The sequence below is a fragment of the Cuculus canorus genome, chromosome 1 (assembly GCF_017976375.1).
Source record: "Cuculus canorus isolate bCucCan1 chromosome 1, bCucCan1.pri, whole genome shotgun sequence".
Lineage (NCBI taxonomy): Eukaryota > Metazoa > Chordata > Aves > Cuculiformes > Cuculidae > Cuculus > Cuculus canorus.
The window spans coordinates 103,617,498-103,638,054 of record NC_071401.1 but is presented as its reverse complement, the minus strand read 5'-3'; the positions used below and the strand labels follow the sequence as shown (position 1 = coordinate 103,638,054).

The 20,557-nt window shown below is 36.1% G+C and overlaps 1 protein-coding gene across 4 annotated transcripts in view; it reads left to right on the top strand.

Moving 5' to 3' along the window:
• Positions 1 to 15,729, top strand: part of USP25 (ubiquitin specific peptidase 25) — a 91,334-nt gene extending 75,605 nt beyond the window's left edge. For 2 of the 4 annotated variants that reach the window (XM_054065467.1, XM_054065498.1), the window contains 8 exons: positions 664 to 777; positions 2,606 to 2,701; positions 6,227 to 6,405; positions 7,207 to 7,285; positions 9,032 to 9,111; positions 12,911 to 13,034; positions 13,696 to 13,891; positions 14,334 to 15,729. In XM_054065467.1, coding sequence (XP_053921442.1) covers positions 664 to 777; positions 2,606 to 2,701; positions 6,227 to 6,405; positions 7,207 to 7,285; positions 9,032 to 9,111; positions 12,911 to 13,034; positions 13,696 to 13,891; positions 14,334 to 14,506 — 1,041 coding nt within the window. In that variant the 3' untranslated portion in view covers positions 14,507 to 15,729. The remainder of the gene's footprint in view (positions 1 to 663; positions 778 to 2,605; positions 2,702 to 6,226; positions 6,406 to 7,206; positions 7,286 to 9,031; positions 9,112 to 12,910; positions 13,035 to 13,695; positions 13,892 to 14,333) is intronic. The other 2 variants (XM_054065477.1, XM_054065487.1) reach the window with 2 other exon arrangements.
• Positions 15,730 to 20,557: the final 4,828 nt, after the last annotated feature.

The window sequence follows — 20,557 nt, the reverse complement described above, 5'->3', positions numbered from 1 at the left end:
CTGCACAAGTCTTCCTTTGCATTTTTACAGTGCTGGGTGTAAACAGATACTATGTGTGTTTCTGGAATCTTTATTAAAAATGAGACTATTGTAGTAGTTGCAGAACAAGTTAGCAGGGCATTCTGTGGTTGCTTAGATTAGAGTCAAGGTTTAAACTGTGCAAGTGTTGTAAACTTATTATTATAAAATGATAGGCCATCATGATTTCTAGAGGCTTTTATATTGTTTTTTTTTCCTAGATCATCAGGAAATGTTAGACTTTGGCTTGTTACCATCCCTTAGTATGAATTCAATGCATACTTCAGATATATTTAGTAATTTTTTGGTTAAATGTGTGAAAAGAAGTGGTTGTTCACAGACTTACCCCTAAACAACTACCTTAAATTCGTAATAAGAAGAGTTGCAATACTGGTATACCAACCTGTAAGGATGTAATTGGTGAATAAAGAACAAATGAAATTATTATGGATTAATTTTAAAATGTACTGCTTAAGAAATTAAGAAACTAATAATTAGAGGATTTACGTGATATTTATGTTTTTTTTCAGAACTTCAGCAGTGCACATCTTTTTATTTGACCACACTTTCAGTTTGCATCTCTCCATAATTTTCTGATTTTTATTTTTCCCACACACACATACTGATAATGGTTTTCTTCTGCAGAGCTCTGATAATGCCCCAGCTCAACCAGCTCCTAACCAGCGAGTTGTAGAGGTGGCGATTCCTGATGTAGGGACTTTTGTGATTGAGTCAGAGGAGGGGGGTTATGACGATGAGGTACATTTGATTGCAGTTGTGTGCACCGCTTCTCCTCGGTGCTTTCTTGTGCTGCCTGCTAAGAATTTTTGGCATGTTCGCACATTGTGCCACCTAACAAATTTCTGCAAAACTAAATGCTTAGCAATTTGTAATCATAATGTCTTAATTTGTAATGAAGTATGAGAGGAAAGCACTAGCAACTCTAACTGGGCACGCTTTGCATGGTACCATTTACACTGAAGGTGTATTTGTCTTTTTAGCTGTGGAAGTTGAATGTTTGTGTTGGACCGGATAGCCTTTGAAGTGCTGGTGATAGATCATGGACTATCACATTATTTAAGGAGTGAAAGGATAGTGAGTGATGTTCTCAATGTTTGTGTTTCTTGTCAGTCCAATAAAGCTAATGTTCAAGTCTGATCCCTTATTTTGACAAGGTTAAGCTTTTCAGACTGAAACCAGTATGGCTGGTGGAGTAGACTAGTCCAAAGCTTAAGAAAAAAAAAAAATTTTTTTCACAATTCAGACCCAGGGTGGTGGGTATACCTGGTACTACTTGAGAAAGAGATGAGGCCTGTATTGTGCTGAGAGAAGCTATTTTTTGCTGCCCTATTTTAGCAGCAGAAGGCAGCCCTGCCAGGTTATCAAGCCCTCCTGCCTTGATATTGCTTTCTCCATATTTGTTTTGATTAGAGATAGAGTTGGTGCAGCCCATATTCTCAAGTGTCAGAACATGTGTTCTTGGTGGCCTGTGGGGAGCTTTTGCTTCCCTGTGCATATCGATATTTCAGGTCATTCTGCCCTGTAGTTGTGATCTGTTATAACGTGGAGTATGGGATGGAGAACAAAATAATGGAATTGACATCATCACACTGAGTTTGGCTTCTTACAGATTTATAGTCTCCACCTTTAAAGACACAAGGATTTAACCTCACCTAGTGACCTGCTTTTGTGGGGTTTTTTTCCGTTTTTTTTTACTTTTTTTCACTGTTGTCGCCATGCTGTTGTCCTTCTAGAGGGTGATAACTTTCTTCCCGACTTTCCTGTTCCTTTTGTAAGCATATTCTAACTATTTTTTAATGTTGTTCTAATGTGTGGGAAGTTCTGCTGGAGCGTTTAGCCTTCCTCATCTTTTGTTGCTGTGCCAGCTGTACCTTGGACAGGGAGAGGAGTGTTGTTTTAATTTGCTCATGGAGAAAGAAAGGCAGAGGCCTTTCTGAGTAACCTTGGCATATCAAATTGTATATAACTGATGTGAATAGCTGTGAGATGTGTGTCTTATGTTTGGCTTTGTGTTTGTTAAATGTTACAGATTGGATTTTTTATGAATTTGTCTGCAAGTGCCTCAAAAACCAAATTGCATTTGCAGCACTGAGTCCCTTATTTTGATGTTAAAATATGCATAAAATATAGGCAGTGTAGTTTACTCAGTTCTTAGTGTATATATAAGTGTGATTGGGTGATTTTTCTTTTTCGACTTGAATTTATTTTTTAATCCTTTGATGGCCATGGATAGCACTCATCCAGTGTGCAGTTTCTGATGGATACTAATGCTGAATGATGCATGTTACCTTCCTGGGAAGTTTTCACCATGTGACTTTTAAATATTATTTGACACCATTCTCCAGTTTATTGTAAGCTTCCTTTAATCATATGTTGTTACAGTAAAAATATGTACACGTTATGACCGATTTGCAGAATACGCACACCAGATCTTTATTGAAATGTGTCATTTTGGTATATGCATGCATTAAGTTACTTTTTATCTTGCATGAGACTAAAAGCATATTGAATTTGGTCATTAAAATATTAATCATTCAAAACTTTTACCTTAAATCCCTTGTGGCAGGTCATGCTGACCCCGAACATGCAAGGTATTATCATGGCTATAGGTAAAGCCAGGAATGTTTATGACAGGTGTGGGCCAGAAGCAGGGTTCTTTAAGGTATAACTGACATTTTCAACTTTTTCTCCTCTGCCTTTTCTTGTTAGATGTGCTTTCTTCCTCCACCCTTTATATATTTAGACTGTTGTAGTGTTTATACATGCTCTTCTATGATATCAGTCCTCCAGTTAGATATTTCTCCCTTAACAAATTGGCAGCTATTTCCCTGTTGATTCTGCAGTACGCTGCCTTGATATCAGTAGCTTCTATAGCTTTCTGCATTTTAGCTTTCTAATAATAGTAGCAAGCAATGTGAAACCTAGATGCGTAATCAGTAAGAATATGGAGGATATGTCCCCCTCTTAATAACAAAACCCATGCGTTCACTAGAATTCGGGACATCATTTTTTTCACCCAGGGACATCAGTGTTTAGTCATTTGTTGATTACTTTAGAGATGTTCTTGCTTTTTACCCTTTAAAAGATTTTTAGTAATTCTAAATTACTTTCTTTTGTGTAACTGCATGGTTGTCAATGCCATTTATTGATGCAGTGTTTTATTTCTGAGAACTAGTCACTAGGTTTTTTGTGGTTATTACTCTTCACAATGGCACCAGATTTAAAAATGTGTTAGTTTTCTTATATACACAAACTTCTGAGTATTTTTAGTTCATGGTCTTTAAAATTATCAGGGTATTAGAAAGAGAATTACTTTGGAATTACTTTGACGATTGATGACGTACAGTCCTCTCAAATGTGATTTGGAGAGGGTGAAGATGTTTCTTGCCTGTCATTTAGTAGCAGCCTGTTTTTGTAATTGTTATGATTTAGTTGCACTACAAGAAAGTGTAAAAAAAACCAAAAGAAACAAGGAAAACAAACAACAATCAACCAAAAAAAAACAAAAACAAAGAAACAAACAAAAAAAAAAAGCCCCCCAAAAATGCCAACCACCATCACCACCAAAAAATTCTCCAATGCCTTCGTAAGGAAATTAAAATCTCATAGCTTTGTTGGTTTGTTTGTCAGTTTGAGGTTTTGTAATGGATACTTGAAGCACGTTATGACCATAACACTTGTTTGCAGGACTGTCTCTGTTAGCTGTCTGTCCTCGGGGAATGGAGGCACACTTGCCGTAGCCTCGGTTTAGTTGGGCAGGTTTTATTTCGGATTTAGTTTTGCTTTGATTGGAGTTTTTTGGGTTTGGGTTTGGTTTTTTTTTCAAATTTCTCACTTAATGAAAAGGTGTCAGTCTTGGTTGTTTTGTTTTTTTTTTTTTTCTGAGTTGGAGAAATATTCTCACTTGATCTTATCAAACTCTTTGCCAGAAAGGTTAATTACACTGAATTATATTTTTAATATGAAGCATATTTTGATTATTGTAAAACAGAAATCCAAGTCACAATGAAATTATATCTAGTGCTTTGGCGTTATGAAAACAGTGCTCAGTCAAAATGGTTTTAGGTCTTTAATTCTGAATGCTTAAACATTTTTGCTTCATGGGGGGCAGGATTTGTCTTGGAGTGATGAGATGTTCTGACGCTAAATTGTTCGAGATTAGAAGGTTTTCCTTACTCATTTTCTGCTGAGTCATGTTTGCAGTAACTTAAGAGAGGTGGAACATGCTTCATTTTTGAGGAATACATTAGCATGAGTGTATGCAGATAAAGTGGTCCTACTTCGTACTAAATTTCATGTTTTGAAACTTATCACATGAAATCCCATGTTACTCCATAAATTTATTGTAAAAACTTCTTTGATATTTTTCAGTACTGTTATACTCTGTGTTTTTCATGTGGTTGTGTTTTATAAAATGATTATTTACAGAAAGTTATGGGGATTTTCTATGATGTCTTTGTTCTATTGCAACCCAGGTAAACCCCATTTGATGTGGGTCATTGTTACGGCCAAGGCTTCAGTCCCCGTTTAGATCTTAGGCTTCAGACATATGTGATACAGTCCCATTAAGATATTTATAGATCAATGACCTCTTCCAGTCATTCTTTAAACTTTATAGACAGTTCCTTGCTGAATATTTATCTTAAAGTCTTATGTAATATTCTCAGTGAGAAAATGAAAGCATGTAATGCTTTTCTCTACTGTTTCTTTTTCCTGTATTCTGTTTAAAGAAATAGCGTTGTTTTTCATTGTGCATAGGATTTCTGAATCTGTAGTATGCCATTTTATTTTGTTTAAATGTTTACATGAAAATACAGGTTTTGTGTTGCATTTTTTTTCTACTTCCAAATAATTATCTGAAAAATTAAATGTATAATAGAAACTGCTTTATTATTTCTGGCCTACCCCAATCAATGGGGTTTAGCTGCATAGTTGTCCATGTTGGTTTTCTAATGGTAGTTCTTCTAAACAAAGAGAAACTTTGCCTGTGGCTTTTGGTATTTATAATTGACTCTCAAAAAAGTTCCTTTTAATAATAATAATGCGTATAATTATCACTTAAATATATTGATGCAGGAAGTTCTCTGTGCTATGTGTTTAAGCCTGCATGAATAGTATCCTACCCATGTGCTTAGTCCTGAAACATAATGTGTAGTAGCAGAGAATGGGAACCTGAATTTCATATAGTTAGACATTAAAGAAGTTACCTGCTGCTGACAGGTATCTCAACATAAAGGAATTTGAAATATCAAATGGGTATTTTTCTGCCTGCTTTGGAGGGTTTTTTGTGTATATGTTGTATTGAAACTTTGCTGATGTGTGAAGCTACTGTGCTGAGTGCATTATTTCAGGTCAACATTTAGTGTTAGCAAACAATCTGATTACCTCCTGTTTTGAGAGATAAATTATAGAACATATTTACATTTAACACCATTTTTCTAATTATTTTTCTTGTTGTTTCACTTGTTTGTGTTGTATAGTTTCAGTGAATAAAATCTAATTAGCATAACAGGTGATGTTCATTAAAATCTAATGTACTGGCAAAGCTGGAAAAGTAAACACTTCTGATGACCTTTAAGGTAGATCTAAAATCTTCAGAGTAGACTCCATCCTGCCCTATGGGAGGATACTGTTTGTATTGGAGTATTATTTTCTTTAGAAATCATACACTTTGTTTTTTGTTGAAAGACATTTTCCATTCTCACCAAGTGTTTCCAAATTCATACATGTTCATTAAACTTTTCATGGAATTTTTTATTCACGGATTTACATTTTAACCATTTGTTAGAAGTAACTTTTTTACCTATGAGATTTTAGAAAATTCCTTTAAGTAGAGGATCTAAAAACTTTTTCTGGTTTTGCTTAAAGAAGCTACTCCAGAGATTGGATAATCCTTCTGTCGGGGAGATGTAGCTCAGGATTGGAACTGCTTTTGAATTAAAGGGTTTTGGCAGGCTTAGTTCGGGAGAGACTGGAACAACTTTACCATTTGTCTGGTGGTAGTGTGTTTTTTTATTTTTTTTCTTTTCCCCAAACCTGGTTCAGACTTGTTAGAAGGGTGGAGTATAGAGTAGTTAAAAAATTGTTGTGGGCTAAAGGCCATGGTATGTGAATTATCTTGTTAGTGTCTGTAATATTCAAGAGTTAAAAGCCAGAAAGAATAATGTATATATTTAAAATTATTTAGGCAATTAAATTGGAATACACGCGTCTGCTAAAATTAGCCCAGGAAGATCCACCACCTGAATGTGATTACCGTTTGCGTCACGCAATTGTTTACTTCATCCAGAACCAGGCACCAAAGAAGATAATTGAGAGAACATTACTGGAACAGTTTGGCGATCACAATCTTAGCTTTGATGAAAGGTAATAAGCTCCGCATGTCTTATTTCCTGTGCTCACAAGTGTTCCCTGATGGGTGGAGACGCCCCTTTGGATTCAGAGACTGTATGTAATATAGGGAAGGATAATACTTGTGTGTTTGCTTTTATGTTCTAGTTAATAGCTTCCAAGTATACGTTGTAAAAATTAATATAATTATAAAAATCTCTACGAAAAGAGTAAACAAGAAGTTGAGTTTCTGTCATTATGATATAAGGAAAAGCACTGAGTGTTGCTCTTAACATTGCTCATAGACTTCTGTACCTTCTCCCAAAACACTTTGGAACGTGATGTAGCTGGCGTTCTTCAGTGCCCTGAAAGCCAACAGTAGACAGCAAAGTCTTGCAAGCTAGGTGGGTGGGGTACTGAATGCAAGACAAAGTCTCTTGAAATTCCATATATTTACTTATTTAAAGAAATAAATAAATGGAAAGGTAGAGAATATTAGTCTGATTTCTGCGTAGTAAATAATGCTCTAATGTTGTTTTTGCAAACCAAGTATCTGGGAGTTTCAAGCCATCTGAAGAGAGAGACTGAGCAGTATGATGATTCAGCAAAATAAAACAAGAAATAATTCTTAAATAGCACAGACCTCCATCATGCGTACTTCTGAAGCCTGCCCTCTCCTGCTGATTATACCATGCATAATGAAAAACACATTTTCCACAGTGTTTTCATAATGCTTTGCATATTCTGTAGCTTATACTGTTTGAGATGTCTTTGTATGGACAGTATCCTTTCCAAATTTTAAGTAATATTCCATGATTTCTTGGTGCTTTTTGTAAGGTGCCGTAACATAATGAAGGTTGCTCAAGCTAAACTTGAAATGATAAAGCCAGATGAAGTGAACATGGAGGAATACGAGGTCAGTATTTTTTATGCTTTAAATTGTAATGTGAAATTCAGTATGTTGAACTTATTTCACAATTTTTTTTGTCTTACACTGAGAAGTTAAAACTGGTTATTGAAAGACTGTTTATTTGTGAGGAGGCTGCTTTAATCAGCTGATCTAAAGCTGTTTTTTTCCACATCTGTAATTCCAGTGATTTGAGCCATAAATAAATGTCAAGTTTGAGTTTGTGCTTACTAATTAACGTCTCAATGTTACTATCGGTATTTCATAGTTTATCACCACAGGAGTCAACTGGCTTTTGCTAGTCAAAACCAGCTAGCAGTGACAGAGTGAAAGTGGTCAAAGCTCAGACTAGCGCATCTTGAGAACTGGGTCACAGGCACAGTCACACTGGTACTTTTCTTCAGCTCTCTCTACAGCCATTCCTGTTTTCTTGTCAGCACCAGATTCTTTAGTTTGCTGAGACCATACATAACCAGCTTATTCATTAAATTTTTTCCTCCTGTGCTACTTAGAAAAACTAGAAGAGAAAGACAGCAGATCTGGGACATTAAATAATGATGACTAATATTTGCCAAAATAATTTATCTCGTATTTAAAGCTAAGACTGTAGCTGATATTTTTGCATCAGTTTCAGTGCTAATACTGCTCATTAAGGCCTCTTAACAGTGGATATTTATGTCCCAGGCAGATTTTAGTGCACCGCTTAAACCTCATTGTTGTGCTATTAGATCCAAACAGCTTATTCAGGGGGACTGTGGGAATAATCTTTCCCTCAACAAACCAAATGAAACGTATGTACTTGTCATTTCTCATTACCAGTTTCAGGTCCTACAGTAAATGCTTCTACATTACAATGTGCCTTCCCTAGCCTGTGAGGGGAAAGGACTCTCATAGTGAGATTTCTGTTGGATTTTTTGGACTGTGCAAGGCTCAATATTTTACCATTTTCTGAATGGCATTGCACATGTAGAATATACAATTCTGGACTTCACTTAGAGAGTGAGAGATTGGGGTGTCTTCTATTCCCCTGCAGATCACATGCCACTTTTTCAGCTTTTGAGGCAGATTATTGGTGTTTTCTCCAAAGGTAGTATTGTTATTTGTCTTGTATAGTGAGTTGGCATTTTATGGACCTTTTCTCATGCTCTCTGTGTTGAATTTGTAAGTGGCTATGTGTTACGATATGCTGTCTCCCATTTTATCTTTATCTTTTGAAAGCTGACTACTAACCAACTGCAGTAGAAGTGTCTTTATGCTTAGAGCATTTACCTGTAAAGTGTACCAGTAGTCACATTGTGTAAATGGTGACGCAGTAAGATAAATGTTCTACTACAATATAAGTATCTCAACAGTCTGAATTGCACTTGGGTTTTTTCACTTCCCATGTAAATTGTCCAGGCTTTTTCTGTGTCAGTCTTATATTGAAAGTTAATATACAGTGTATAAAAAAACTATCTAAAACTTTCTAAGTAAATAACTGTGCATAATGCAAGGAAAGGAAAAAAGTTATTAGCTTCTCAGATGTTTTTGAGAAGATATAATTCTGACTGTGGTTCTGAGAAGATGTTTTGTCTTCCTTTCAAATGGTAATACATTCTGTAAAAAATAATCTCACCTAGAAGAACTTTAGATATTTAAGAATTTTCTTTTTATTGAGGGAGGGCAGATTCAGGCGGACTTATCCAGTAAAGTGTGTGTAAAAAATATTATTTTATGTTTGTGGATGAAATTCTATATACCCTTTCTTATACGCAGAGATGGCATCAAGACTATAGACATTTCAGGGAAACAACCATGTTTCTCATGGTAGGATTGGAGTTTTTCCAAAAAAAGAGGTAAGTGGTAGTATAGAACTAATGTAGTAGAGCAATTTGAAGGCAAAATGTACTATGGATAAGTAAATCTATTTTTTAAATTAAGAATTGTTTACCGTGTTCTTCATTTTGTTAAGCATTTATTTGATCCATTATTGTCTTCAGTCTTGCATTTAACTTAGAGATTCCTGCAATTTCTTATTCTTAAACTACCACACAGTAGGTAGCGAAATTATAGTGGGAATAAAATCTATTTTTTTGTTTGTATATGGTGTAGTAAATGGCTCCATATTTTTCTTTCTTGTCTTGTATGCATCTGAAAAGGAAGTCTCCAATCAAAACAGGAGAATTGATTGGAAAAGACGCCGCCTTGTCTTTGTGACGAGCTGTGTCTTTGTATAGTGGCTAACACAATGAGCCCATAGTCTTAGTTTGTCTTCTGGTTGCTATCATGTAATAAATAGTGCATTCATCAATAGTCTAAATTGCAATATGCTACTTTGTCAGTCTTAAACAGCTTATGGAGGAAGGTTGGCCAGAAGGTTCCCTGGCTTTTTTTTTTTAATAAATAAACACTCTGGTCTTGATCCCTTAAGGAGGCAAAACTGTCATGGGCATCTGCGTGGTATAAAACCTTCCTTGTTATCTCTGGGCTTTATGCACGCTCTAAGCATTCAGGCAGGAATGGACAGTCTTCAAGTTCCTTGGCGCTGGAACTCCAGGATGGCACCTTCAACTGTAAAATACAGCAGTGTTCTCACTAATCTGCTTCTTACCATAATACATTCTGATTATGCCAAGGGGAGGGAGAGAGGTATAGGTTTCAGCTCTGAGCTGAAGAGCATTTTTGGTATAGTTTTCCATGACTTAAATTTATTTGTAGAAGTAGGGTAAGGTATACCAAACATTTTTGTAATTTAGAAAACAAGCCTATAATGATCAGTCTTAGACTCTGATATTGGTCAGAAATAAAAAATATTATATTATCACACTCATCTGACATACAAAGAAGTGTAGCATTCTCATTACCTTTGGCAAGAAATACAATTCCATAAATGCTATGAGGGATATTTAATACAAAGACCATAAAATTAGAGTTGAGCATGCTTACAGGATGGGTGAGGATCTAGGTATCCGTTGACCTGCTCTGAAGACATCTGTTGCAATTGTGCAGCCATATATTGCAGCTACAGGTTCCCAAAGGACTGAGTTACTTACTGAGTTCACATCTGATTGTACAGTCTAGAAGGCAAAGCTACCATTCTTACTTTGAAAATGAGTCTAGGTTGATGAACACTGAAGTCATAAAAATGTAACTTTAAAAATATTTATGAAAACATAGATTTTCATAATTAAAATACAACCTTCATTAGCAGGACTGTTTTGAGGGTTTGGGGTTTGTTTTGTTTTTCAGAAACCTATCTCCTTCATTTGAACAACTCTTCTTAGTTTTGATAACACTAATTGCTACCTAGCAGTACTCAATCTTTAGATGTAGCCAAAATTTGGCCTTTACTCAGGAAGGTCTCTTAATTTACATAAATAATTGTACTGTGTTGAACAAACACAAAATCAACATTGGAATAGAAGTTTGGTGTATCTTTTTCATGCCTACTTTCAGTGCTCATTCATGATCCATTATGGTAGTTGACAAGGCCGTCTTTTCACTGCAGGTGGAGAATTATAAAGGGTCTTTCAGGCATATCTTCTCTGACTGCACTGTAGAGTAGGGAGGGACCTGCTGTGGGTGAGAGGAATGCAGCAAACTAATGAACCTCGGCAGGAGTTTTACCTGCAGCTCACTCTTGTGGTAGAAACGGAGAAGTGAACAATCTGTAAGCCTTACCAACTGACTTTTAGCTTTCTTGGAAAGCCAGCACAGTTTTTCAATTTAGACTGAAATGCCTTTTTCAAAGCAGTGCTAAAATTTAGCCATCATGTGCTTTCTGCATCTTTGCAAAGCCTGCAGCCAGTAAGCTGAATAATTTTGTGAGCTGCTTCAATGATTCTAGGCTTAGGATTCATAGGCTGGAGCTTGTGTGGACTTCAGGTATGAAAAGGCAGAACCTGTTTACTAATTTAGTCTGTAGTAGTATTCCTCAGACTCTCAACATATATAAGGACTTGGAGCTTGGATGTACAGTAACGATTTCAAATGGCTTACCATGCTGTTAGATGACACTGCAGTTCTTTCAGGGAAAGGTCACATAACTAGAGTAAGGAGCTGGAAAAGAGAGAGTGGGAACAGGGCCACTACCAGCAGCAAGTTTTTAATTTGGATCAACTAAATGGTTGACACTGTAATTTCAACCTGCAGTTTCACAGGTACAGAATTAAGAATGGAAAAGGAGACAAGGTCCTGCTCCTCTGATTTTATAACCAGCAATTCCAGTTCCTTTCAGTCATCTTCTCCCCTTTCCTCCTCCATTACGTTTTCTGCTCTCTGGTCGGTTGTGTGGGTGATTAGTGGTGTGAAGAGTTTTCATGGGTAGGAGAAACAGACTTGCTGAGATGGTAATAAGACTGCTTCTTTTAAGGAAAACATAGCTTTTGTATTTTGAGGACAAGAACTTGTCGAGCAGTGACTGCGCTTATATTAGTTAAGCAATAAAGATTTAGAGTTGCGGGGGGACTTCGAGCAGATCTCATAGCAGAAGAAATAACTTCATGGTAGATTCTGAAATTATGGTGTTGGGATTCATCTTGTTAAGTAAAGCTTTAAGAAATCATTGCTATTTCAAGTAACATTTTCCCTTCTCTCTGTGTTGTCTCATTGGGAGGCATTAGTCTTGAGTTTGTCTATTTTGGAAAATTCTGACATTTGTTTTTCAGGTATACTCTGTGTGTACTCACACAATTTTTAGCAATTTTTAGTAGTTAGGTAGTTTGGTTTTATTAGTTGAAACATTGACAGTGACCTCCTGTTTTCACTAGGTGTGAATGTAGAATGTACTGCTCCTCTAACCACTTCATTAGGAAATTAATCTTTTTAGATTTATTAGTTTGAGTAAAGATGAGATTTCTAACTGCTTATTTTTAGGGTGGGTGCCTGAACTGCTTTCAGTGTCTGTCTGTCATAAGTGGGTTTCTGCAATTCAGAGAATTAACAGTTTCAGGTGTTTGCTGGAAGTGATATGCAATAGTGAGGGGAGATTGTTAATCTGTGTATCGAGGAGTCTGTGTTGATTATTAAGCGTTAGGTTCTTAGGCCCTCTGTTACTCATCCTTCAGCAATTAGGTTTGTATTTATCTTCTGCATTTAGGTTAAAGACAGAAATATCAACGGTGTAGCAGCACTTCTAGTTTTGAAATCTTTTGTGGCTTCTTCCATCTCTCTGTATTTCAAGAATTGGGAAGAACTTGCTAGTGAGGCTAAAAATTTACAGTTTATTTTTCAGAAATAAAGTAGCAGCTTTAAATCTTATTTACTAAGGTGTAGAATGCTGTCAAAATAAATGGCAACAGATGATAAAACCTAATGTGACATAAGTGCCCACAGGAAAAATTAAGTTTTTCATGTATACTCAAAACTAATACAAAGCTATTTTTGAAGGGAGTGAAATGATATCCATTGGTTTCAGTGAGCTTTGGATCAGACTTCAAGTGCAAGTGATCTAACCTGAGGATAAAATAAATTGTTCTGATGTACATACGAGATGAAATTGTGTGTAGAAAAAACATTATGAAGAGATTGGTGAGCAAGGGTGGTCCTTGAGTCACACAGGCAGGTGAAGTTCCTGTCCTTTGAAGAGTACAGTAGTTACCTTGAATCATGCAATACCTCGATGTTGCATCTAACGCTTTTGTTTCTTTACTTCAGCTATATGGAAGCCTTGCTCTACCTTATCTATGCTTACCAGAATAACAAAGAACTCTTGTCCAAAGGCCCGTACAGAGGGCATGATGAAGAGCTGATATCTCACTACAGACGAGAATGTTTGCTAGTAAGTGAAGGGTGAAGTATGTTTCAAAACTTTGAACTTGCTGCATAGCTTTAACAAAATTAATCAGTAAGGTGTTGCCATTACATAAAACAAAACCAAGCAAAGCCCCCTTTCATTAACAAGTTAGTACTTGTGTAAGAAAAAAAAAGCAAAAGTAAGGAGGAAAGCATTATTCCCATCTTTATTTAATCATCAGTCATCATCTTTGTGCTTGTAAATATTGTGCTCACTGCCATTGTCTGGGCTAGGTTGGAACAACAGCTGACAGTGTGGGTGAGCCGAGTCACCCTTTTGCCACCGTTTGATGGGGAGACAAATACTGGAAAAGGCATCAGCAGGAATCAAGTGTGGTTTTCCTTGATTATATCACTTGTCAGTAGTGAGAAAACAAAAGCGGGTTGTAGGCCCTCAGTCTTAAAAAGAACATCTGCAGGGGTTGAGTTGGCAAGTATCAAATGAAGTGGCTTGAGTAATAGCAAAGACCAAGTGGTTTAATAAAGTATATACATCATTGCTGTAAAAATTAAAGCATCATTGCAGTTAATACAAATTACCGGGTAGCTTTTAAGGAAGACTACTTTAAAACAAGCAAACTGATGTGTGGTAGAATGTGAAATGCTGTATACTTAAAGGCTTTCCTTTTTTGTGGTGGTTTATGAAGAAACTAAATGAACATGCTGCAGCACTATTTGAATCGGGAGATGATCAGGAAGTAAATAATGGCCTGATCATTATGAACGAGCTTATTGTCCCATGTTTGCCATTACTACTGGTGGATGAAATGGAAGAAAAAGATATTGTTGCTGTGGAAGATATGAGAAACCGTTGGTGTTCCTATCTTGGACAAGAAATGGAACGTAAGTGATTTATTCGTTAAGGTAAAAGGCCCTTGTACACCCTTTATGAATGTGATGTTTTCAGTGACTTGAATTGAGCCTATATCCTTTGTGCCTTGGTAATGTACTTTGAGCCACTCTGATTTTTTAATAATCCCATATACATTTAAATAAACAGTTTTCTCATGTATTGATCTGGAGTATTAGACCTTAAAGGAAATACGCTTTTTGAATGGAAAAACATTTGTGTTGTTAGACTATCTGAAGTGGCATTTATATTAACATCTTACTAGGAATTGGTATGTTCTAGTTATTGTTGGCAGACCTGAAGAAAGTGGATTATTCCAAGTCCTACTTCTCTTTTTCACACCCACCAATATAAGAGTCAATGTTGGACAGAAAGACAAGAATTCCACATTCTGCGGCAAATGCTTATATTTGTGTTTTCTTGTTTTATTTGCAGCTAACTTGCAAGAAAAGCTGACAGATTTCCTGCCAAAACTGCTAGATTGTTCTACAGAGATTAAAGGATTCAATGACCCGCCAAAGCTACCCTCCTACTCCACACATGAACTGTGTGAAAGATACGCCCGAATCATGTTGTCACTCAGTCGAACTCCAGCTGATGGAAGATAAATTCTGCAACCTTCCTAAGCACATTGTTAAAACTTTTTTAGTTCTTAAACCTTGCCTTCCTGTCACAGGGTTTGCTTGTTGCTGCTATAGTTTTTAACTTTTTTTTATTTTAACAACTGCAAAAGAGAAATGACTGTACAAACTTTAGCCAGACTGCAAACAGTTAAAGCTGAGAATCGCATGGCGCTCAGTCGTTTCAACCAGAATTGATGCAACATGCAAGTCTGATCATTATGGCAAAACTGCTTTTTTTGCCACTTCTCTGTTACAGTATTACTTTGCTTTTCTCTTAAGATCCTTTACTTTATCAACAGCTGTCTGGATCATTTTGTGACTGCAACTACTTTAAGTGTCCAGTGCTGTGTAAATACATGGTACTTGGTAGCTTGTAAATGAAATGAAAGAATAAAGTTTTATTTATGGCTACTTCTGTGTTTGCAAGCAGATACCTTGTATATCAGTGTAAAATACGGGTATTTTTAGAAGAGATACAGTATATTGATGGGTTACTTAATTTTATAGATGAGGTTCTTCAGAATTTAAGGCCAGTTTGGTTACAGGTAGTTGAACATTACTGTATGTTAATATAAGACTCTCACAGTATTATACACTAATGTTTTTTGTATATTCTTTACTGATCTGTATGATACTGCACCTTAACACTTCTGTGTGTGTAGCTGTTCCAAGTCTTTCCTGATAGTAGGGACAGACTGCTGAGGCAAACCAATAATGGCACCTTCCTTCTATTCTTAGAAGAAAATTAGAAAAAAAAAAATTAAAAGTATTTTCAGTAGACCTATATCACTCTCTGAGCAAAATTTCTAGAAATACATTTAAGCAGCAGAAAGAAGTTTTTAAAATATGAAATTTGTGAAGCTTAAGAATTAATACATTTTTTAAATTGGTATTTTAGTTATTTAAGTGACCAGAAATAAAACCTTACATTGATGCCTTTCTTGAAAGGGGTTGCTATTGTTGCAACAAAATATTTCAGAAACCTTTTATCTGTCCTAATTAAATTTCTGTTGGAAATGCAAGAAAATATTTACAGGGCTTGTTTTGTAGAACTGAAATACTCTCTGGTTTTAATGAAGAAACTTAATTTTATTTTGTGTGAAAAGAAATTTTGTGTGTTCCCAGGTAATCCTGTTACCTGATGCTAATTTGATTCCTACTCTCCATAGAGAATGTTTTGTGTTAGAGCAGTAAAATATGTGAATATTTCTTTGTATGTTTTCATTGGAGCGGCAATGTGATATTTATTCAAACGTCTACTCAAAAAAGAATGCAGAGAAGAAGGAGTGATTAAGTTCATCTAGAAATGTAGTAGGCAGAAATGTGGGCATCTCACGCAAGAAGAGACAGAGTTCAATCTTGGTATGTGTGGGTCTTGAAAGCTGTTCTGTCTTGAGATAAACTGGATCACAATATAAAACAGAGTGGCCATCAGTTCAAAATCTTCTTAGGGATGTTTTCTTTTTCTGTTTTCTGTACTGAAGTGCTTCATAATTTGTCAAACAATCAATTTACTTTATCGTTGTCTCTAAAAAAATATTGACCTCTTACAAGCACACTACTACTCAGGAGCCGTTTTTAGGTCTGAAACTATTCATGTGTGAAATACCACTTCTCAAGGAAAAAGATATGCATATTTTGAAAAAGGTGAAGATACATTTTAAAAGATTTCACATTTTGCATCTGCTCTACTTTGATTTGAAACTCAATATGCCTACTTAGCACTGTTTATTTTTAAACAAGCTTTAGAACAGATTAGAGTTCTCATTTGCCTTTTTTCAATAATGGTAAAAACAAGAGTGAAAGAGCACTTTTATTTATTGCTAATAGGTTATGAGTTTGAATATTTGTGAGAACTTTCAAGGAAAGCTTCCCTCTAACCCTGCAGGAGCCGGTTACCCTTATCTGTATAATCTTCTAAGACAAACGCAGGGGGAAAAGCACTCTTTAAGATAAAAAGAGGAAGAAAGTACTTCATTTGGAAAGAATATCTAAGATTTTTCAGTTAAAAGGAAGTGAGAAAGGATGAGATGGCTTTCTCTTTGTCTCAGTTCTTTTCAGTTTCTTAAAGAATTGAAATAATCCATTGTAGTTCGTACTACTGACAATATGTATTCATTTTCGAATTTTTGAGTTGAGAAGGTCTGTCTAGTAGAGCATAAATAAATATATATGTATTTCACTATTTTAATAGCTTTTAAATGTTTTGTATTAATTTAAACATTCAGCTAAATGATTAAGGTACTATTTCATCTTTAAAACCTTGAGTTTTTTACTGCAATAAGATAGCAGATAGCTTTTATTCATGATGCCTCGCACAAAACCTATACAACTGTGTAAGGTAGTAAAGCATACAGTTCATTTGGCTGCTTAATAATCTATGTCTGAGTTATGTAAGTAAATATTTATCTTCAGTATGGGACTTATGAGATTTTTATCAAGCCTTTTTTTTGTTTATGGAACACAAAGATTAAAGTCATTTAACCCGAATTCATTTACTGAATCACCTGCATGATAAGTAAATGCAAGGAGTTTTGGGTTTTTTTCCAGATGTTACTTCATACCACGGAGGATCCCAAAAGCATGGCACGCTTTGTTTTGTGCCATTTTTTTCCTCCCCTACCCATATGTCTTCTTGGTGGACCTGTGGTATTGCTGCACTTCATCTGATATTTTGATAATCCTATTGTTTCTAGGTGTGGACAATCTGTACTTTAACTACGGTAAATGACGGATGCAGTGAACAGATGTGCTCTAGAAAATGTGAAGTATGAGCATAGTCAAAAGCATATGCTTCAAGTTCAAGCATTTAAAAAAAAAACTAAAAATCTGGTAATGGCAGTCAGTATTAAATGTCTTGAAGATTCTTTTTACGTTACTCTAGTACACATGGGAAGTCTGCAGCTCAAAAGAGGTACCAGACGCAAACAGTAGCATACAGGAAACTGACTGATGCTGTCCAACAAACGTAAAGGTCCATGAAGAGAGGCAATGGTAGTTGTTCGTATTCTTTATTTTGTTCCGTGTTCTCAAAATCCGGTGAGTCTGGGTGTCTTTGGGAGGCCTTTTATAAACACAAGTCAAGAATGTTGATGAAAAACTGCACCACTCCCACTATATAAATCATTTAATCTGTGCAGCGTTTTCCAACATAAATATCAACATTAATTTTTTTCAAAAAACATATTCTGAGTTTGTGTCTAGAAGAATGCAAGAAAAATGAGTATCAGTCATGATGCTGAGAGGAAAGTGTTTGCATCTTTCCATTACTTGATTTTGGAGAGGATATTAATACAGACATACAAAAAAGCTCTTGTCCAAAGACATCTTTTAGCAAAATGCAGCAGGTAGCATGAGAGTGATTCTTTCAGGTGAAACAATTATTTTTCATGTGATTGATATCCAGTCTTTCTTTACGTGTTTTGTCCTTGAAGATCTTTTGAAATCCTGGACTTGATGTATGAGCTATTAACTGAAAACACGTAATTCCTAAGGAGCATTTTTCTTTGTAGGCAAACTAATGGTATTGATATTCCCCTGTGTTGAGTTTCCATCAGCAGAACATTCCTGCTTGGTTCAGCTCTTCTATTTCAGTTTTGATCCTTACGGGAGCAAAGTCAGAAAACTTTTGTGAACACCTGTATTTCTTATTGTTCCAGCCATTGCTACTGTTCACATATGTGCTCCAACTTTATTGTCATGCCCTAAAAGTCATGGACTTGACTGTGAAATTTTCTTCATCATCAATTTCAGGTCTTCATTATACGTACAGGAAGAGACTTACACTTCTCAGAAAGTTTCTTGAGGCAGCACTTTGAAAGAATGGATTGACTTCCTTTCTGGTTGTTGGGATTAACCCAAATCCCTTCCCACAGACTGGGAAGTGTACAGTGAGAAAGGCTTTTTTTCAGAATGGCTTCCACTGCATGGATCCATCATAAGTGTTAAGGATATGGTCGTTCTTCATCTCTCCCTTCATACCTTAACCGAAGTGCTTCTTAAATAAAGGTTTGGGCTCCATGGTGTGTTCTTTCACTCTCTTTCTTAATTTCTCCCCTGCCCTGTTTTTCCCCATTTAACTTGCTCAAGTATTCACTTTCCAAGCTTTCTAGTTTTAGTTTGTGCTTCCTGACTCTGCCTTCACTACCGGATAGAGTTAGTGATATGGATCCAGGATTCTTCTGCCTCTGTCTGATTAGCACGGGCTTCAATTTTTACCTAGACAGGCTCCTGAGTGTTTTTCTTGGAACAGCTCTGGTGTGTGTGCCTGTGCAGGACCTACAGGTAAAATAGCACCATCCACACATGCTGTCTGGCAGCTCAGGGTCTGAGAGTCTCAAGGAGGAAAGGTATGGATAGCTAGTTTAAACTGCAGATGTTTTCTCTATGTTTTTTGCACACACATGCACACAAAAAAAAGGCATCAAAACCATGTACTTATTGGGGACTGACTTAACTGAGCACTTCAGAAGCTTGAGAGGCGTCTTGTGCACTGTATCTTGGTGCTATCCAGGTTAATGAAGGTTGTAGAGACTGCCTGATATTGAATAATCTTCCTTCCACTTTAATCTGATCCTCATTCTTTGTCTTGAGTTATAAAAACTGCAGTCATATAAACTTTGGCAAGAAGCAGCTATGTTGCACTGCTGGGTTAAGCCAGTATCTGTGTCTGTGTCTGTGTTCTGTATTCAGGTTTTTGCTATCGCTTTGTGTAACTGTTTCATTATCTGTGTTAAAGTTCTCTGAATCCATTTGTATTTCATGGACGTGGTCAACAGGGAGAGAGCAATAATCCCTGTAGATTTCCTTCAAGAATCAAAACTTTTACTTTGTCTGTGACCTCAATCTGTGACAGTGAAACTTGTAATTGAACTGTGGATTAAGGGCTTGGAAAAACTGGGATTTTGGAGGGGGTGTGTATGCTTTTTTATAACAGATAATATGGAATTATACGGTGGAGGGAATTTCTATATAAACAGTAAATATATGGGTTAGGAAAAAACATTCTTTTTTTCTAAGTAGGAGGCATCAAGCAAAGAAATCCAGTGTTAAGTAATGCAAGTTGAAAAACACCTTGTGCCTTCTTAGGGAAGAGGTTAGAATGTTAGGATTTTGAGAGAAACCTTGGTCTATGGAACTGAAAATCTTGTAACTTCTAAAAGCTCAGGGTAACAACATTCTTGTAATCAGCTCATGAAACTCTTGTTTGGAAAGATCCTTTAAGTTTTGCGTGTCATGATGCAGATTCTTTTTTAAAAAAACAACCGAACTAGTAATCCCTGCAAAAATAACAGAACTCCCATAACAGAACTCCTTGAGGGAGATAATATTGTTATGAGAAGTTCAAGTTGAGTTTGAATGCTCAGAAGACTTATCATCTCCTCCCCTCCGTGCTCAAAATCTATTTTGAACAAGCATGTTCTGGTTTGGAATATGTAATAGTTCCCTTTGCAGCTCTGAAGAAAAATTTGTCTTGGACATGAGTATTTGGCACAGATGCTTGTTGCAGTCTCAGCTGATGGTAATTTTAGTCCTGTGGTAGTTGCAAGGTGCTTGAAGAGATGATTTTTCACTTCAGTATACAGCTGTAGGATGAAGTCCTTGATATACTTTGCAAACAAAGATTTATACTGCTATGTTTTAAGAATTTATTCCTTTTTCTTGGCCCAATTTAATACTGTTACTCAAATGCCTTGCACTGGGCAAGTGAAACAGTACTGATTGTTTGCAATTGTACTTTTCTCTTCCACTGGAAGGCAGTGATGTCTTTGTGTTATCTGGGCTTCTTAAGAGACTTTGTAGTGCTTTGTACTTGGAAATTGCTTACCTGAAATGGAAAGTGATGGAGTTAATTACTTTTGGGTTGTAGTTGGCAGAGAAGGGCTGTAATGGTGTTTTCTAATTAGTAACAAACTAAAATTAAATAATTTCTCCCTTGACACACTACCTCACAAGGTTTGCAAAGCTGAGTGTCTTTTCAAAGAAAATAGAAGCCACTAGGTAATATTTGTCAAGTGTTTAAACTGGTCATAATCC